At 38.1% G+C, this 17,418-nt stretch overlaps 1 protein-coding gene across 8 annotated transcripts in view; it reads right to left on the reverse strand.

Annotated features, from left to right (window-relative positions):
* INPP4B (inositol polyphosphate-4-phosphatase type II B) overlaps window positions 1-17,418 on the reverse strand; it is a 313,515-nt gene that overhangs the window by 289,971 nt on the left and 6,126 nt on the right. For 4 of the 8 annotated variants that reach the window (XM_062637265.1, XM_062637263.1, XM_062637262.1 and 1 more), the window contains exon 1: window positions 2,098-2,267. The exons of 2 other annotated variants lie outside the window; for them this stretch is intronic. In XM_062637265.1, coding sequence (XP_062493249.1) covers window positions 2,098-2,261 — 164 coding nt within the window. In that variant the 5' untranslated portion in view covers window positions 2,262-2,267. Of the gene's footprint in view, window positions 1-2,019; window positions 2,268-17,418 lie in introns of those variants that run through there. 2 more of the 8 variants (XM_062637264.1, XM_062637269.1) reach the window with 2 other exon arrangements.

Here is a 17,418-nt window from a genome sequence, read left to right on the forward strand (position 1 = left end):
ACTCACCCATTTTACAGAAAGGAAAAAGAAAAGCCAGTCCTTTTCAGAAATTTTAAATGCAACTTCACACAGCAATACAGAAATGCAGTAACTGTGTGAACACACTTGGGCAAACACAGGAGGGAACACAGCTTCTACCACACCTGCTGGAAGGGCACCACATAAATTCTCCCAGGGCATTCACAGCCATCAACTCACTCCTTCAAGCAAGTCTGGCCCTACTGCAAGCATTAACCTAACCCTATTTCTTGTTTACTCAGCCTCATTTTACTAGCAGGTATTTAATTTCAGGAACAATACAAGTCACACGTATTTCACCTGGACAAAGTCTGAATAACTTGCCTAGAGTATATAATCAGACAAGTCTAGTAAAACAAGAAAAGCTGCTTTGATGCATACTAGACTTTTAAAACTAAAATAATAATTCTACTCTAACTAATTTAGATTTGGTTTCCAAAATATTTTTCCAGCAACTGGCTATATTTGTAATACACAGATGAGCAAACTTATGGTCTGTCTTTGACTACTGACTATCTCTTCTTTATTATCAATTCCTAATCTAGTCGCAATTTTAGGATTCCTTTGAAGACAGCAAACTTATCAACCTGTATTTCACAAAAACCGTAAAAAGATGGAAGTTTCTCCCAAGTATTATGCTCAAACGGCTACCAGTTCTTTATCCAGAACTGTTATGTACTCAGATGGAATTCACTGATGCAGATACAAGGCAGTTAAATGATAGCTAGTAAATAAACTGCGTGCACGAATTGATGGGGTTAAAGAAAAAAATTTATTTACTGAAAAACCTAAAATAGGATTGATCACATAAAGGATTAGCAGAATATAGTAGCACACGTTATACCTAAATTAATCCGTCTGGGATTAAGAGACCAGCTCACTGATAGGACTTCTGGGTAGTATTAGATGAATGACTCAAAAATCATTTCAGATTTACCCTGGGATTAGACAGCAGGTAACTCTCAGTATGACAGATTGCATCTCTATTTTTGTGTCCAGACACAATAGGAACCAGCTTGTACCAATATACAACCACTTATTGTGAATTTTATAAATTTTAAAACACAGTGAACAACCTATTCAACTGCAAACGGCCCCTGTGTCCAAGGAAGAAATTCTGGAGTCTAGATGTGTATCCTTAAATGGAAACTAATGAGGATTACTGATAAAACCTTTAGACTTCTACCACAGCCTATACAGAATAAGAGAATGGTATGTCCTCAGAGGACAGAAAATACTAAGGCATCAAGTTCTGCTACTGAAGAATTAAAACACATGTGAGTCCCAAAATAAAAGGATAAGGAAAGGTATTAATTTGGTGTTCTCACAAGGACACAAACCAAAGAGCTCCTAGAAAAAATAAAAACAAGCATAGCATGGGTTTATTTATAAATGAAGTACAAATCCATACTTTCTAACTTACAAGATTCATCAACAAATAAGGCATAGATAGCTCCATATTTCCTTCACAGCAGATCTCTGCAGGTGCAGATAGGACAAAAATCTGCATATTGTGGGATTTACTGTTGCTAGGCTTTATTTTGTGTTGAATAACAGGGATCAGAGGAAGCATGGGAGAAGCATGGGGAAGCAAGGGGGTAGCACAAAGCCAGCAGACACTGTGTGACCAGAAATATATCTAACATGATGCCGCAATGGACAGCCAGTTATTTTCAAAGGATTTGTATTGATGAGGAATTAACACTATTAACAATCTTTTTAGAGCTATCTTCAATTTAATCAGCAGATTTTTCATGCAATTGGAGACCACACTGATGCAGACAGCACATATTTGCCACAGCTTTCTTTGGGCTGCTATATAATACAAAGCCTATATTCCAATGCTGATTAATCCAACAGCTTTTAGGTAACTTTCAAAGCTCCCTCTTTATGAGCCAGGACCAGGCTGAGCATAGAAACAAAAAGAACACAGTTGTGACTCAACAGATAATAATCAGGAATTACTTTTAAAATAAAAACTATTACACACAATGACCCTACCTGAACTTAATGTGTCAAGACACTGGCTTCAAGAAACTAGCATTGATTGCTTTTGCTTTTTCCCCTCCTCCTTGCAACTTTTTATCTTCTACAAAGCTTACTCTCTCCCTCTCATACTCTACTGACTTTAGCTGTAACAGCATTAAATTGTAGTGCTCCTCATTGCCACTCCTCCCTACTTGCAGAAGGCACCACACCCACAGCAAAGGGGACATAAATAAAGATATGCCCATCCTCAGCATCTGCTCTTCAAAACAAATGAGCACTGCTATCAACACAAACTAACTCACCTGGCTGAGACCAGTGACAGCCAAGAGCCAAAACATTCGCTTCTGCTGTCCAGCACTACTTCCCCAGCCCCTTCAGCGAGATACAGCACATCTCGTCATCTGCTTTCTACTCTTATACCCCATTCCCCTATACTAAGCTAGGATCCAGGGATCTCAGGATGTTCAGTAATAAAACTCTGGTTTAATGCCTGAATGTTTCTTTTAAACATGGATGAATCATAACCCCTGAAGGTTATGGTTTTCCAGACTTGCAAGACCACTCCTGATGTCATAGCATATCTGATAACCACTATTAATAAGAAAACAATCAAGCAGATAAATGCAAATGAACAATTTCCTAAGATCTGAAAGGACTCAGTGCTGTATCTAGAGGATGGCACAGTTTTATTTCTTGGCCTAAAATTCAAGAAAAGAATTCAGAAACAAGCAAACAAAAAATCAAATATCTCTCTGCCCACCTGGAGTACTGATTATCCAGCCAGCTGCTGTTTTCTCCTGCCAATCTTCTCCACTCATGTTCCTTTTATGAGAGCACATAATCTGCCCCACTGAGTCTGATTACAGACTAGACATGGCTAACTATAGACTGGTGTAATTCTGTTTGCAATAAAATCATTCCTCAGCAGAGGTCTTTACAAGGTGGCTCTATGCTACTCAAAACCTTGGTAGACAAAGCAGGCCCTGAAAAAATCACAGATAGATGCTTGTTAGTGGTGTGATCCTGCAAATGCTTTGGCTTTTCAGTGACTGGTCATTTGATCAATGACTGTACAACTTCAACTCACTTCTGTTTCTCTTCTACCATAGTTCTCTACCATACACATTTTGGTTAACTAGGAAAAGAAAGAAAAAACCTTCAATCCTCACTCAGTCTTTGCATTCAATCAGCCAACACATGGTATATTTGTGGAGCAAATGTTTCAGACATATTAAAAAGGTCAATGACACACTTCACGAGTTGTGAAACAGTGACCTCTGCTTACTCACAAGACTGTCATTTCACAGACACAAGATTCTGGTTCTGCACATTGAGCCTTGGAAGAATCACCAAGCTCCTGGACAGAGATTATAGGCCTGACAGTTTGATTTATTCATTTTCTTTAAGAGTTGCAAAGACATTAGATGTGTCTGAATGCTCGTGCCTTCCAGAGGAAAAGTAATTTTCTATTTCCAGGATGAAAGTGGCACTATAAGTGGTATGTTCTCTCACTTTGATGAAGAAATTCATTTCTGTACAGACTGCCCTGACTGGAAGGATAAGAAGAATGGAATAGCTAACTAAGCAACGCTTCTGGTCAGGAGACACGCAAAACCAGCAATTTATTGTTCTGCTCCTTACATTCTACCACTCCTACCAACACAAATCAAACTCAGCTGAATGGGTAATGGAGCAGAAAGCAACAACTGATCAACTTGCTGAAATTTTCTTCAGGAAAAAAAAAAATAAGAGCTTATATCTAAGTCGCACTGACAGAGAACACAAAAAAAAACCCACACCTGTGAGAATCAGAAAACATTATTAAAAGAATCCATCTAAAGAAAAAGTGGAAGTTTAGCTTTGAGAATATTTTCTAGTTAAATTCACATTCTCAACAGAATATTATGCTGAGGTGAGCTATGATTTCACTTACATTAGAAAAAATAATTAAAACTAAGATTGTGAGTTAAATATTCCTCCACCGCTGCAGCAACATCTGGGGAGTGTACTGACTCCCCAGTAAGTAAGGAGATCAAAAATACATACACAGAATGAAAGTAGTCCACGATCGTTCATGGACTCATCACTGTGCCAAGGTATAAAGGACTTCTGGATACCTACAGCTCAAATAAAAAGGTAAAAAAGTGATACCTTCATAGTGCCACAGCACTCTCTGACAGTGGGACGAACATACGCATATAGTTGGTATTAAGAACCTAAGCAACAAAGACCTGCCTTTCATTAAGGCCATTAATTATGGCATCCTGGTCAAAGTCTGACTAACTCTAAGAAACATACCTAGAATTTCCTATGCAGTTGCAAAGAGATACTGTTTTTCCCTTTGTCCGTAACAGTGGCTACTTCATTCTGTTAAATGCCTGCTGCATTTCACCCCTACATGGTAAAGATAAATAAACAAATAAAAATCCAGCAAAAAAAAGCCTGACACCTACTAATGTATATATATTTCACGTATCTGGTTGCACAGAGTTTGAAACCATTTCAAAAAGAAGAGGAAAGAAGGAGAGTAGTATCTAAATTAAGTATTTCACTTCTCTACTCTGGGCTAATCCTTAGAAGAAGCCATAATGTGGCTGGTAGTAAACGAAACCCTCATCTCCTCAGTCACAAAATGGTCTTAAATCTCCTTTCACCCCAGGGAGAGAGGTGCTGGAAGCCAATCTGAGCATGAGAAAAGCAATTTACCCAAAGCACCTTATGCTTGGACTAATCTGAACAGCACAGATACTGTAAGGCATCAGCTCAAAACTGACATAAATTAGAACAATCCCAACTGATCCTGAAGAGAGAAAAGTAACAGATTAATCTTCTGCTGTCCCAGAATCCAGTACTGTACTTCAGATCTTGCACTCTGGAGATGATCATCAGTGTGGGGCATCTATCTAGTTAACAGAAAAGGAGCCCCGAAGACAAAGCATATCTCAGGTTTCTCAGTAGCGCTGCTCTGCCTCCAGCAGTACTGCACTGACTTGTCACAGAAGACAGCGGTGTCACCGGCTGCCACATATCACAGGTGAAGGACATTTAATACATCTGAATGTATATATCAGCAGCATTTATGACATTTACTCTAAATCAGAGCATTTAAAACACAAAAGTAGAGAAAGGGTAGTTTAGCTCCTAATAACTACATTGTAGTAACCGTATCTTACTACAACTCTTTGCCATACCCAGCAAGAGCCAAGGGTGTCTCCTTTAGGTCTGATATTGTCTGGCAGTTTGCTGGTTTTCTTACTTGGCAGGCCTCACTCAAGACATTTTAATGAATGCTTTGCTCATCTCTTGTTTGAATTTATAGGTCTTCAGGTTAAGTGAAAGGCTAAGTACAGATTCTGGTATGCAGTCCATGTCTATTTAAATGCATGTCAAAATTTTGAAATGCTACTGTACCAAAATGGTTCCATCAAATCCCTTATCCATAAGAAAGGAAATAAAAGGAGGCCTAGCTTGAGGTCAAATTTTACAGTCATTAAATGAGCACAGCTTCCACTGACAGCTGCTTTCTCTCCCGTTTTATTTAATTTACATGGATGCAGATGAAACAATCAATAGATTTGACTGGTAATTTGCATATTAAAACTAAAGGAAGAAAACCACAGTAAGAAGTGGTTAAAAAAATACAACAGGAAGTTTAGAGCCTAGGCGTATTGGCCCAGAAAAGTATAATTTGCCTCTTTTTACATCATCGGGGACTCAACTGTGTGGTACTAGTTCTGCCCCCTTCCTTTCTTGGATCTGCTAAATTATGCTGCAAGGAATGAAGAGTACCAGTTCACCAGCAGCTACTGACAGATAAACACAGATTCCAACTCAGCACTGCACTTGGTATTAATTTATTTTTTATTGTTGTTTTTGTTACCATATTAAGTATTTCAGTTACTGCATTCAGGTCATCCAGTCCAATAAATGCATTGCTGTCCTGTACCAACCAATGACAGAATACTCCTATCACTCTTTCATTTCATAAAGGAGAACTCAATACTACCTGGCAAGGATTTGCATGCTCTTCTGTGTTTTCCTGTCAGTGGTAAGAAGTGACAAAAAAAGAGAAACTTACAAAGAAGAACTTGTTATGACCTTCTCAGAGCACTGGGCTACTAAACCCAGACTAGGTAGATCCTGTACAATCCACCTTCCCGTACAGTCCACCTGGAGTGGGAGGAAACACAGCAACCAAGCTTCATTTAACAAGATACTGACTTTAGCAAAAAAAAGTACTAGTGACTACCACGAGATTCTCTCTCATTTAATGTCTATCTATAACATACATTTCCAAGTCTTCTGATAACTCCCTGGTGACCAAATTTTCATCTGTCCACAGAATAAAGCTTTTTCTCCATCTAACTAAATTTTACTATTATCCAAGTAGCTTGCAACCAGTCATTCTGCTCCAGTAGGATAAGAAATTGGTCTCATTTTTACAGATTAAGATTGCTTAATTAAGATTACTTATTCCTGTGATACATCAGAAAATTACAATCACTCCCCATTCTCTTCAAATTGAAAAGGGTGACTAGATTAATTTTTTTTAATTAGCATTTTGATTATGGCTTGCTGTCCTGGGTTCAGCAGTAGCAGTCATTTTTCTCCTTCTTGGTAGCTGGTGCAGTGCTGTGTTTTGACTTTCGACCTGATGTCTTGGTCTGGCCAAGGACTTTGTGAGCCTCATACTCTGCCAGGGAGGAGGGGAAGCCAGGAGGAAGCAGAGACAGGACACCTGACCCGAACTGACCAAAGAAGTATTCCATACCACAGCACGTCATGCCCAGGATGTAACTGGGAGTGACCCAGAAGGGCTGGGACTGCGGGGTTGGAGGAGGTATTGGTCAGAGCTTGGTCGGGCTGGGGGGGCAAGTTATCGGTCGGCTGGTGGTGAGATGTTGTATTCTCTTCCCTTGTTATTTCCTTTATTGTTATTATTACTGGTGGTAGCAGTAGTGATTTGTGTTATACCTTAGTTACTAAACTGTTCTTATCTCAACCTGGGGGAGTTGCAATCTTTTTGATTCTCCTCTCCATCCCTCCGGGGGTAGGGGGAGGGAAAGAAGGGGGGGAGTGAGTGAACAAGTTGCCTGACTGGGTTTAAACCATGATACTTGCATAAGGTTTTTGATAGGCACGAGGCAATTTATTTGTATGCTATCCAAAATAAATTGCATTTTATTGGTAAACTATATTAAATTTTTAAAACCTTGAATTTTATATTTGAATGTTATACCTATAGAGGCATAGGAATGTAGCTTGAAAACTAAGGACTATGTTCAACGTGCAAGTGAGAGGGTTTTTGTTTGGGGTTTTCCAGAGAAAAAGAAAAAGGCAACAGCTATCCATCATGCCCTGAAGTAAGCTGCACCTAATTTTTATGAAGAAAAACAGGCAGGAACTGGGAGAAATACAAAAATATCATCTTTTCCCTTGTTCTCCCAGTATTTCTTTCATTTCTCATTTTTCTGGTCTAAGAGTTTCGCTAACTGCCCAAAGGTTTGTGCAATCAACTTCTTTGCAGCTGCACTGCTATCACCACCAAAACCAGGAGACAAGACATATAATGAGACAATTTAGTTACTTTTCCATTTGATTTCCTTAGTCTAAAGCCACACACACAACCTTTCAGCTTCTTTTCCTCATCACTGAGTTAATAGAATTTGTCAGGAAAACAGGCTCAAAAACTGAGGAAGAAAACAATGAAGACAGCAAAACAAACTAAAGGACCATCACTTCACCTCCAGCTTTCCAGGCTATCAGTGCTCATTCTTTTCACTCTTACTAAAATATTCTCATCCTGATCCTTCATACCTACCTCTTACTTCAATTACCCCTTGCTCTCATTCCGTGAACTACCAAGTCTTTTTTCTCGCAAAGCAAGACTTCCATCACTTCCAACATAAACTTTCTCTAGAAAAACGTTCTTTTCCCAAATCTTTCTCAGATAAACATGGTTATTTTTTTCCATATACAGGCAGAAATTCTCTACAAGGATGTACCTTAAACAGTTTTATGTATTTCACTAAAGAAAGAGATTTTCCAGCCAGAAACTCTATACTTTTGTGTTGAAAATAATTACATTTCCTACATTCAGTGTGAAGAATAACATTACATTTTAGACTGAGGCAGAAAACTATCAATTATAAAGATACAAATGAGAAGAAATGTTGAACAATTGTCTCAGTATATGGCAATACATAGTTCTAACCAGGTTATTAAATAATTCTTACTTATATTGCATTACAACTAAGCCAAAGAACAGGAAACTGGGCTAGTGAGCAGCCAAAAGCACAAACAAAAGTGCCCCTATACCCTGGGGAGGGGAAATGGTGGAGGCACAAGGAAACTGGAAAAAATCTTGGAAAAAAATCTTCAGAAAAGATATTCAAAACAAAACTCACAGCAAGACTTTTAATAAACCCACTAATGTGCTCTGGTTTTAATAAGGATGCAGTTTTAAAACTGAAGACTTTAACTGAGGTTAATTTCTTGGTTTGATCTGAACCTTCTGTTACACTGAAGTCATCAACTACGACCGGCAAACTGCCCTGCAGAGTGAAACCCTTACAAGCATGCATCTAAGGAGATAACTGAAGACCTTAATCAAGGTTGATTTGTTGGTCTGATCTGAAACTTCTGTTCCAGTTAAGTCATCAACTATGACCAGCAAACGGCCCTGCTTAGTGAAATCCTTGCAGGCATACATCTAAGGAGACAACTTTTCCACTGCATCTCACTTTTACTTATACACTTCCACAAATGAAAAATAGAGCTGAAAAATATCAAGTGCCAAAGACAGAGCAGCACAGAAGTACATGCCATCTGTGCCAACCCAGAGTTTACTGTAGTGCGGACACAGATGAGAACTTTCAGCTTTGTTTTTCAGGATTATGATAATTTAAAAATCTACAAATACGGATCTCAATCTAAATTCCTCCCAGCTTGATGTTTATTTAGTTCCAACGTAATCCAACTTCTGGCAGACACATACAAAGGAAGATTTTATGCCTCACCCCTTAAGCAAAGAATGATTAATAAGCACCAAAATTCCAACAGAACTATGAGATATCTTACCTATCTAGTCTACCAAAAGGACTTTGAGCTACTTCTTATGACATTGAATTAAATATTAATGTTGCTTAATATTACTCTTAACATTAAGAATCCTCACATTTTAAATATTAAATCCACAATTAAAAGTAAGATTGGAAAACTACTTGCAAAAATGTGTTAGATAACTATGCCCTGTAATAATATGAAGTTGAATCTAGCTGCTGTTATCAATAATCACTGCATGAAGAGATACACATGTGAAAGCTCCAACTCAAAACATCTCCGAATTCTACCAGAGAAGCACAAGGTAGCAGCACAACTAGGCACAACAGGAAAACTTGATACATACTGTTACCTACAGCTAGTGTAAGCACCATAGCGGAAGCTTCTTCAGAGAACGCTCCTTTTGTTTGGTTTCACAACTACCTCTGGCATGCCTATGTTTTCTCTCTTGCTGCCCTTCTGGCACTGAGCTCTATATATGTTAATTTACATTTAAGCACTTGGTTCCTGCTTTTTTCCCCAACTACAGTAAAACAGTCAGTGACTAATGCATCTACATAGACCAGTGAGAATGCCAGAAATTTATAAAGTAATGCTGCTATTTGCAAATACCACATTACATATTCTGTAAAGATTTAGAAAACCAAGTACAAGTAAAAATGTTATTTTAAACTGAAGGCTGAAAGTATTACATTGATTCACTCTGAATGTTTAGGTTAATAGTGACTGTAATAGTGATTTTAGATATGGCAGCTCTTACAGTCCAGCCTCAAGCTTCACGTAAACACTTATCTCTGCTTGAGCAATTGAGTGCTTCCCTGGGCAATCCAGTCACTACCATTTCCGTACACTTTCCATGTGCTAATGAGTACGTTCACCTTGTAATGCTGTAGCCACAGTGGTGCTACAACAGATAAGACACAGTTTGCAGGCCAAGACAGCACCCACACCACTATCTTCTGCATAACTTAGTGCAAATAGCACTTGCTTGATTGCACAGATGATGTACTGCTCTATCTCAGAGAAAAGTGAAAACTGGCCAGACCAAAACATTATTTTTAATAATTTATATATTCATTTCTTTGAATATTTTGAAAATGTTAAACTCCTGAACCTAGAATCATACCTAGTGATATTATATTCTGTATAAAGGGCTTTAAGATCTCACCTGCTTCTTCTCCCTGATCTTCTCTGCCCTTAAAAAAACACAAGTAGTAATTTCGCAATTGATGCCCTCATCCACTCACTTCTTATCCCTCAACCTTACTTATTTTGCATAGTAAATTACAGGAGGAGGATGTTTGGCTTGATACTATTACCCCAACCATATATAGTATTATTTTATCTGGTTATGACATACAGACTGGTAAGGAGAGGAATGACAGGTACTTAACAAGCCATTTCAAATCCCCATATTAAATCCCCGGATAAATTGTGGAATAAAAGTCCTATCAATGCTGTCCAGGTTAACTTGTCTACTAATTAAAGCTCCTGCTCCTGGTGGAGTTAGTGGGGAAAAAAAATGGATTCACACTGATTTTGCAACACTTTCACTCTCACCTTTGGGTGCAGAAATCTCTCTCAATAGAGTAAGGGAAAATATGGTGAAAGATATTCTCATATTTTTCTGCTGCAGAATAAAAAAACCTCTTTACATTTTCTCCCTTCAAAAAAATAATTGCTCTTTTCCTTCTTACATTGTCCTATATTGGAAAGCCATTCATTCCAAATCACACGTAAAACAAAACACAGCTTCTTCAAGCTTCAAAATTGGTGAATTTACAGTTGCCTAAATCCATCCCCTACTCCAACACAGCGCTGCAGCTTACATAATGCTTCTTGAACAACAATGCATTTCCATATGATTTGGAAGTTGTTCTCTGGTATGCTAATACAGGTTAACTTTGTGATTCTCAAGTGCCTAACTGCCTTTCATCTGTCAACTGTAAACTTGTTTATATCTTTACTATGAACCATCACTTCTGATTTTTAAATTAATCTACAGACTGTATGTTGGCTTGCCTACTATTCATTCTTTCCTAGATCGGTTAATAAACTAAAATATCTCCACTGGCTGCTGTTACTAAAGAAATCAATAAAAAATAGTTTTACTGTTTGGTGTTTTTTTCTTTAGTTTTTAAATACCTAAGCATATTTTCTAACAGTGAATCTCTCATTAAAACTACCATTACACATGAATGAGATAAAAAACATATTTCTCTATGAAAAAGCCTGAGCAGACTCATTGGTAGAAGTGAAAAAACTTTAATTAGCTATGAATCATCAAGCCCAACCTCCTGCCATACACAGAGACACCTTCCATTAGACCAGGTTCCTCAAAGCCCCATCCAACCCAGCCTTGAACACTGCCAGGGATGGGGCAGCCACAGTTGCTCTGTGCAACCTGTTTGAGTGTCTCACCACCCTCATAGTGAAGAGCTTCTTTCTAATGTCTAATCTAAACCCACACTCTTTCAGGTCTTCTTTTATGAAGAAAAAACAAAAAACAAACAAAAAAAAACAAACAAACAAAAAAAAAACAAACAAAAAAAAGCAATGAAATATCAGGTAGTTAGGATTTGAAAAAATAAAACAAGAAAACAACAAAAACAGGACACCAGGCTGTTTGCACACGCCAAAGTTCAGAAAGTTCCCTTTCTAAAGTGTTGCATTTACAGGCAAAGTATTAATGTCTGTAGAAAGACTAATGGTTTTCCAACATATGTCTTTGATAAATGGGTTAACTAAATTAGGTTTGATTTTTTTTTCTTTTTTTTAATTAAGTTGGTCCCTTGCCTGGAGCAGCCAGAGTTGTTTACCCACAATGGCCATGAAATTCCCTGTGTTTGATGGTTTAATTATCTCCTTCTTGTCTGGTAATTCTTTAAAGGCATTGCTTTTGTGTGTGTGTGTGTGTGTGACATAGCAAACAAAAAGAATTATCTGTCTGTCCTTCCCTGTTCAATCCTTTGAATTTACGTACACTTTGTGTTCCCTTCTTCACATATGATGACTTGTAAGTTGATGGACTAAGGCACTGTTTATTATAAACATCGTATAAATTATTTTCGTTATTTTCAGTTACCTGAGCCACTGTAGTCCATGACCTACACAGACACCTGCTACCTACATATACTACAAGATGTGAATTTTATTTACTTGCTTGGTTGCATCATCTGTCAGATGCAGAAAATTCTACCTAGAAGAGCATGGCAAGTTACATGCATCTCCCACCTCAACACAAGGTCCTGACTTACACTGTCTGTTTCTGTTAGGTGTTTGGGTATGATAAGAGCTAGGTCTGAAAGCTGTGAATATCCTTCACTGGGCTAGAATGGAAACAATACTATTTGGCAAAAATAGAACAAGCTGAAAGATAACCATGTATGAAGAAAGAGCAAAAACCGGAATTGCATACAGAGACTTTACAAGTTTTCTTCACTAACAAACACAAGTGTACCAAACACTTCTCATTATATTCCAAAAAATATCTATATACACCTTTAAAAAAAAAAACAAAACAAACCAAAAAACCCACACCTGACTGCTGAACAGTATGTAAGAACAGAATTTACTTCAGTACACGGTTTGCTTGACCAACATAGTTCTACACATAGAACTTAAATTACATCTTCATCAAGAACTGGAACAAATAAACTCATTATTATGAACAAATTAAAACAAAGCTTTTTATCTCCTAAATAACCATCAAGACTAACACTACAGGACAGTTTAAAAGGCAAATCCTACTCACCAACCTACTACACTACATGGGTTTGGAGGGACCTTAAAGTCTAGTTCAACTCCCCCTGCCGTGGAGAGGGACACCTCCCACTAGACCAGGCTGCTCAAAGCCCCATCCAACCTGGCCTTGAACACTGCCAGGAATGGGGCAGTCACATGACTTCTTTGGGCAACCTGTTCACCTGCCTCACCACCCTAATTTTAATTAATTACTTCATTATGTCCAATCTGAATCTGCTGTCTTTCTGTTTAAAGCCACTATGCCCTGTCACTACATATCCTGGTAAAAAGTCCCTCCCCTTTGTAATAAGCCCCCTTCTTATAAGTAGTAAAAGGCCTCAGTAAGGTCTCCCTGGAGCTTTCTCTACGCTGAACAACCCCAGCTCTCTCACCCTTTCTTTGGAGGAGAGGCTCCAGCCCTTTGATAATATTTGTGGTACTCTTCTGAACCCACTCTAACAGATCCATGTATTTCCTGTACTAAGGACTCCAGAGCTGGATTCAGTACCCCAGGTGGGGTCTCACAGAAGCTTAGTAGAGGGAATTAATCACCTCCCTTGACCCACTGGCCATGCTTCTTTTAATGTGAACCAGAATACAACCTGCTTCCTGGGCTGCAAGCACATTCCCAGCCCATTTCTAATTTTTCATCCACCAGTATCTCCAAGTTTCCTCAGCAGGATTGCTCTCACTCAGCTGACCATACAGTCTGTACTGACACTGGTGACTGCCTTGACTCAGGTGCAGGACCTTGAACTTGGTGTTTTTGAAGTCCACAAGGTTCACATTGGCTCACTTATCTCAAGTATAAGAAGGTCCCTTTGGATGTTAAAAACTTACCATAGGGTGTCCAGATGTGAAGCTTACCAAAAGGTGTCTAGAAAGAAAGGATTAGAGACCTTGCCTTACCAGGACATCATGCCAGGCAGGCAAAAGAAGAAGGAAAACAGGAAATAGATTGGAAAGTCTGGATTTCTGTTCTTTGTGTTGCATGAACAATACAAAAGACAAAGAACAGGGCACATTATCACAGACAACACAAATAGTAAAACAGATCCCAGAATGTTTCAAGATGTTCACAAATCCAAATTAAAGACACTGAAAATTCTGGTGCTCTCCATGACCCAAATGCATCCTGATGCACTCCTGCCTCATAAAGGGAGTCAGGCTCACATGCAGCTCATCATCTCCTCATATACACAGTTCTCTAAACATAAACAAGGACAAGCCAACCTTTGCAGTAAGATGGAAAGTGGCCAAGCACACAAAGATTTAACTTCATTGTTAAAGATTCAGGAAAGCTGCAACACTGGGACTGTTCACGGCACATCCCTTCATTTCCCATCTAGTAGAAAACTTCTAATAGCCCTGACATTTATATGACCCCCCCTGAGGATCCCTGCTCTGTTTTGGTTTAGTTTTTCCCAGCTGGAACAGTTCATGAGGACAAAGCTATTCATTATTTTTGTATTTACTAAAAGAGGTAACCACAACCCTCAGATCACTGCTTCAGGCAAAATGCCCAAGCATGTCATTCCATTGTAACATGCCAACATTGATTGTTAAGGTAGTTTCAGTGCACTGAAAATAAGAAACATAATTTATCTTTCAAAAAAGAGTACTTTATTCTTGTGTTGCTATAAATCTTAATAAATATTCATAGACAACTCTAGTATACATCATTAGCAAGCTGTTCAAAAAACTGAGCAAGCGCCGAATTAGGTATTTTAAATAATTATTATAAATGTATCTTCTCATAGCAACATGGAAACAGTTGTAGCATTTTTCTTAAGTAGAACATGGATTTATTGAAATAGGAGAGCCAACAAATGCTACCACCTGGAAGAAGACTGCAAGGTTTTCCTGTACTAGAAAAATAGACTACTCCAAATGGGTTAGTTTCCCATTGTCCCCACTGCTCTGCTCAGAAATGACTTGTTCCCAGGAGCTCCAGAGACTCTGTTTGCTTTACTTTTTCTAGGACTCATCACCTTATTCCCAAATAATTCCTCTAGCTTGCATCCATGCCCATGTAACAGCCAAAAAAGCTGTACCTGCAACTGAACTGCTCATGGTAACAGAAATAGAAGAATTTTCTCCTACACGCCCAAAAGAGTAAACTGAACAAAAGTTTCTAACCCTCCTTGCAATGTCATACTACCAAGAATAGGAAGTTTAGAGGGTTACTTTGGTAGCCTGATGGATTTTTGACCACACACCATGCCATAGGCATTATATACTCAGTAGCATCCCGAACACTTAGACAAGCATGAGTCCCATTCTCAAGAGTAAAGTTTTACAGAACAAGCCGACAGACCTCAAATGATAGCCAAGTACCAGAGCAAAAATATCAGGAAACTGGGTGATCAACCTCAGGGGGAGAGGGGGGGAGGGAGGGAGGGGGAGAATATAGGACTTGATACTTACCATCCCACGTGCACAGATCAAGCCTCCACAGCCTTGATAAAACACAATCCCAAACTGGACAAAGGCATTTCAGTTTCCCCATGATCATGGTTGGAGGTGAGAGCATTGGACACCAGATCAGACAGTTTATTTCTGGAATACTTTTTATACAGGTCTAAAATAGACTGCCAGTTAATCTTGTATTCCTTTCACTCTGTGAGTCAGTCAGTGACTTCTCACAGCTTGTTTTTGTCAGCGATCAGCTCTGTTAGATTCCTACACACCATTATATCAGTGTTCAGCTGCAAATTATAGGACAACTCCTATTCATATTAATTTAGGCATCCACAAATTTTTTTTTAATAAACTGGTGTTTAACATGTTTGGAGGGTTTTTTTTTTTTTGTGCAAGGTTACCACAGTTTGCCATTCAATTAAGAACACTAATCAAAACAAAACATACAAATAAGAAAATTACCTGTGAATGCTGAACCAAAAAGATCTGAAAAAGTATGTGGTTATCTCAATTTACACTTGGAGCTCAAGCAACAGCTAAGATTCTGAGCTGCCAAGGAGAATTTACACAAGGTTTCCTTTGCTGCAATCTATAAATGATACAAGTTGAAAGTGTATTTTCAAAAGACAATATAAATGTAGAGAGACACTACTTGCTGTGTACCTCAAAGACCCGTATGTACACATATAGTATCTCTCCAAGCACAGGTTTACTAGAACAATTACATTTTCTGCTGGTATATCTTTCACATTATCTTAAAAATACTGATATTAGAGGTATTAATGGTACCTAACACTTGCTTCTGTGAAAAGCATTATAATAGTAGCAGAAAAGCAAGAAAAGAGATGTATTATTACCTCACTGAATGCTCCTACTATTTTATAGTACTTTTCTATCTTCTACTTAAAAGGAGTCATTATCAGAAGTTGTGATGTTGTACAACATTCTCTCCTCAAACATATTCAGCATGTCATGACTTATATCTTAAGCATGCACAATCTTCCTAATTTACCACCAGATTGATTACTCATCAATTTTAGTGCAAAGTACTACATATAGTCACATGCATATTTTGACTGCCTGAGTATATTTAATAATTCCGGGATGTGGACAGTTTTGCTTTTTCCAATACTCAGTTCCAAAGAAGCTATTCTGACAGGGTTTTTCATTTTGTCAGAGAAAGAAAATCCAATTTACAAAAACATAAAGCTTTCACGGTGTTACATCAAACTGCTTTCTAATTTCACTTGCAAATATATAACAAAGCAGTACAACGACTATGCACACAACCTTTATAGGCTGGGTCCTCTAATCCCTCTTGCTTTTTCTGCTTTAGCAGGGTAGTCTACCTCTAGGATAGCACATATTCATGATACAGAAACTGATTTAAAGGTTTCTTATAAATGTGATTTTTGCCATCCTGATCAAGAATTTTGTATAATCAGACACTGCTGAAAGAAAACTTGCAAAGCACTCCAAGGTCTACTAACAAGGGGTGTACTTTGCTCACAAACAACTCTCTTAATTCCCATTGCCAAGGAAGCCCCATTGCAATGCTTGAATAACATTAAGATGCATTTGGTCTTTTTCAGGCTTATACATTGTACCAGTCTTTAAAAGACTAACATCACAGCAACTGCTTTCATATATATGGCTTCACACACACAGGCACTTCCTGTAAAAGAAAGATAATAAACTGTAACAGTACATGCAATTTGATGTCAGTAATTTGCCCCAGAGATTTTGTACAGTTTAATTTGTTTTAAAAATACTGACATATATGTACCAAGTCATCCTAGGTAAATGATGAATGGCCATAATACAACTATAAGATATTAAAATGAAGTCTCACCCATCATTGTTTTATCAGTTGATAGCTTTTATCTTACAGTTTTAAAACATTCATCTCAAATAACATTTTCAAAAATACCTGTGGTTTTCCTAACCAATAAATAACTACAAACACAAGCCAGCTAACCAAGAATAAACTGTAGACTGAACTTACAGCATGCCAGCTATCTTGCAGTAACTGCCCAAACAAGGTAAATTCAAGATAAAATTACACCATGAAAAATAAGTGACCTGATATTTAACAGGAGTATGCGCTGTAAATGCATGCTCATCTATGAACTAAGGCCTAAGTGTGGCAGCTTCTACCGGGTTTGTTAAGAATTCCAAATGTCT

The sequence above is a fragment of the Pezoporus occidentalis genome, unplaced genomic scaffold, assembly GCF_034315485.1.
Source record: "Pezoporus occidentalis ecotype Australia unplaced genomic scaffold, CSIRO_AGI_Poc_V1 ctg51, whole genome shotgun sequence".
NCBI lineage: Eukaryota > Metazoa > Chordata > Aves > Psittaciformes > Psittacidae > Pezoporus > Pezoporus occidentalis.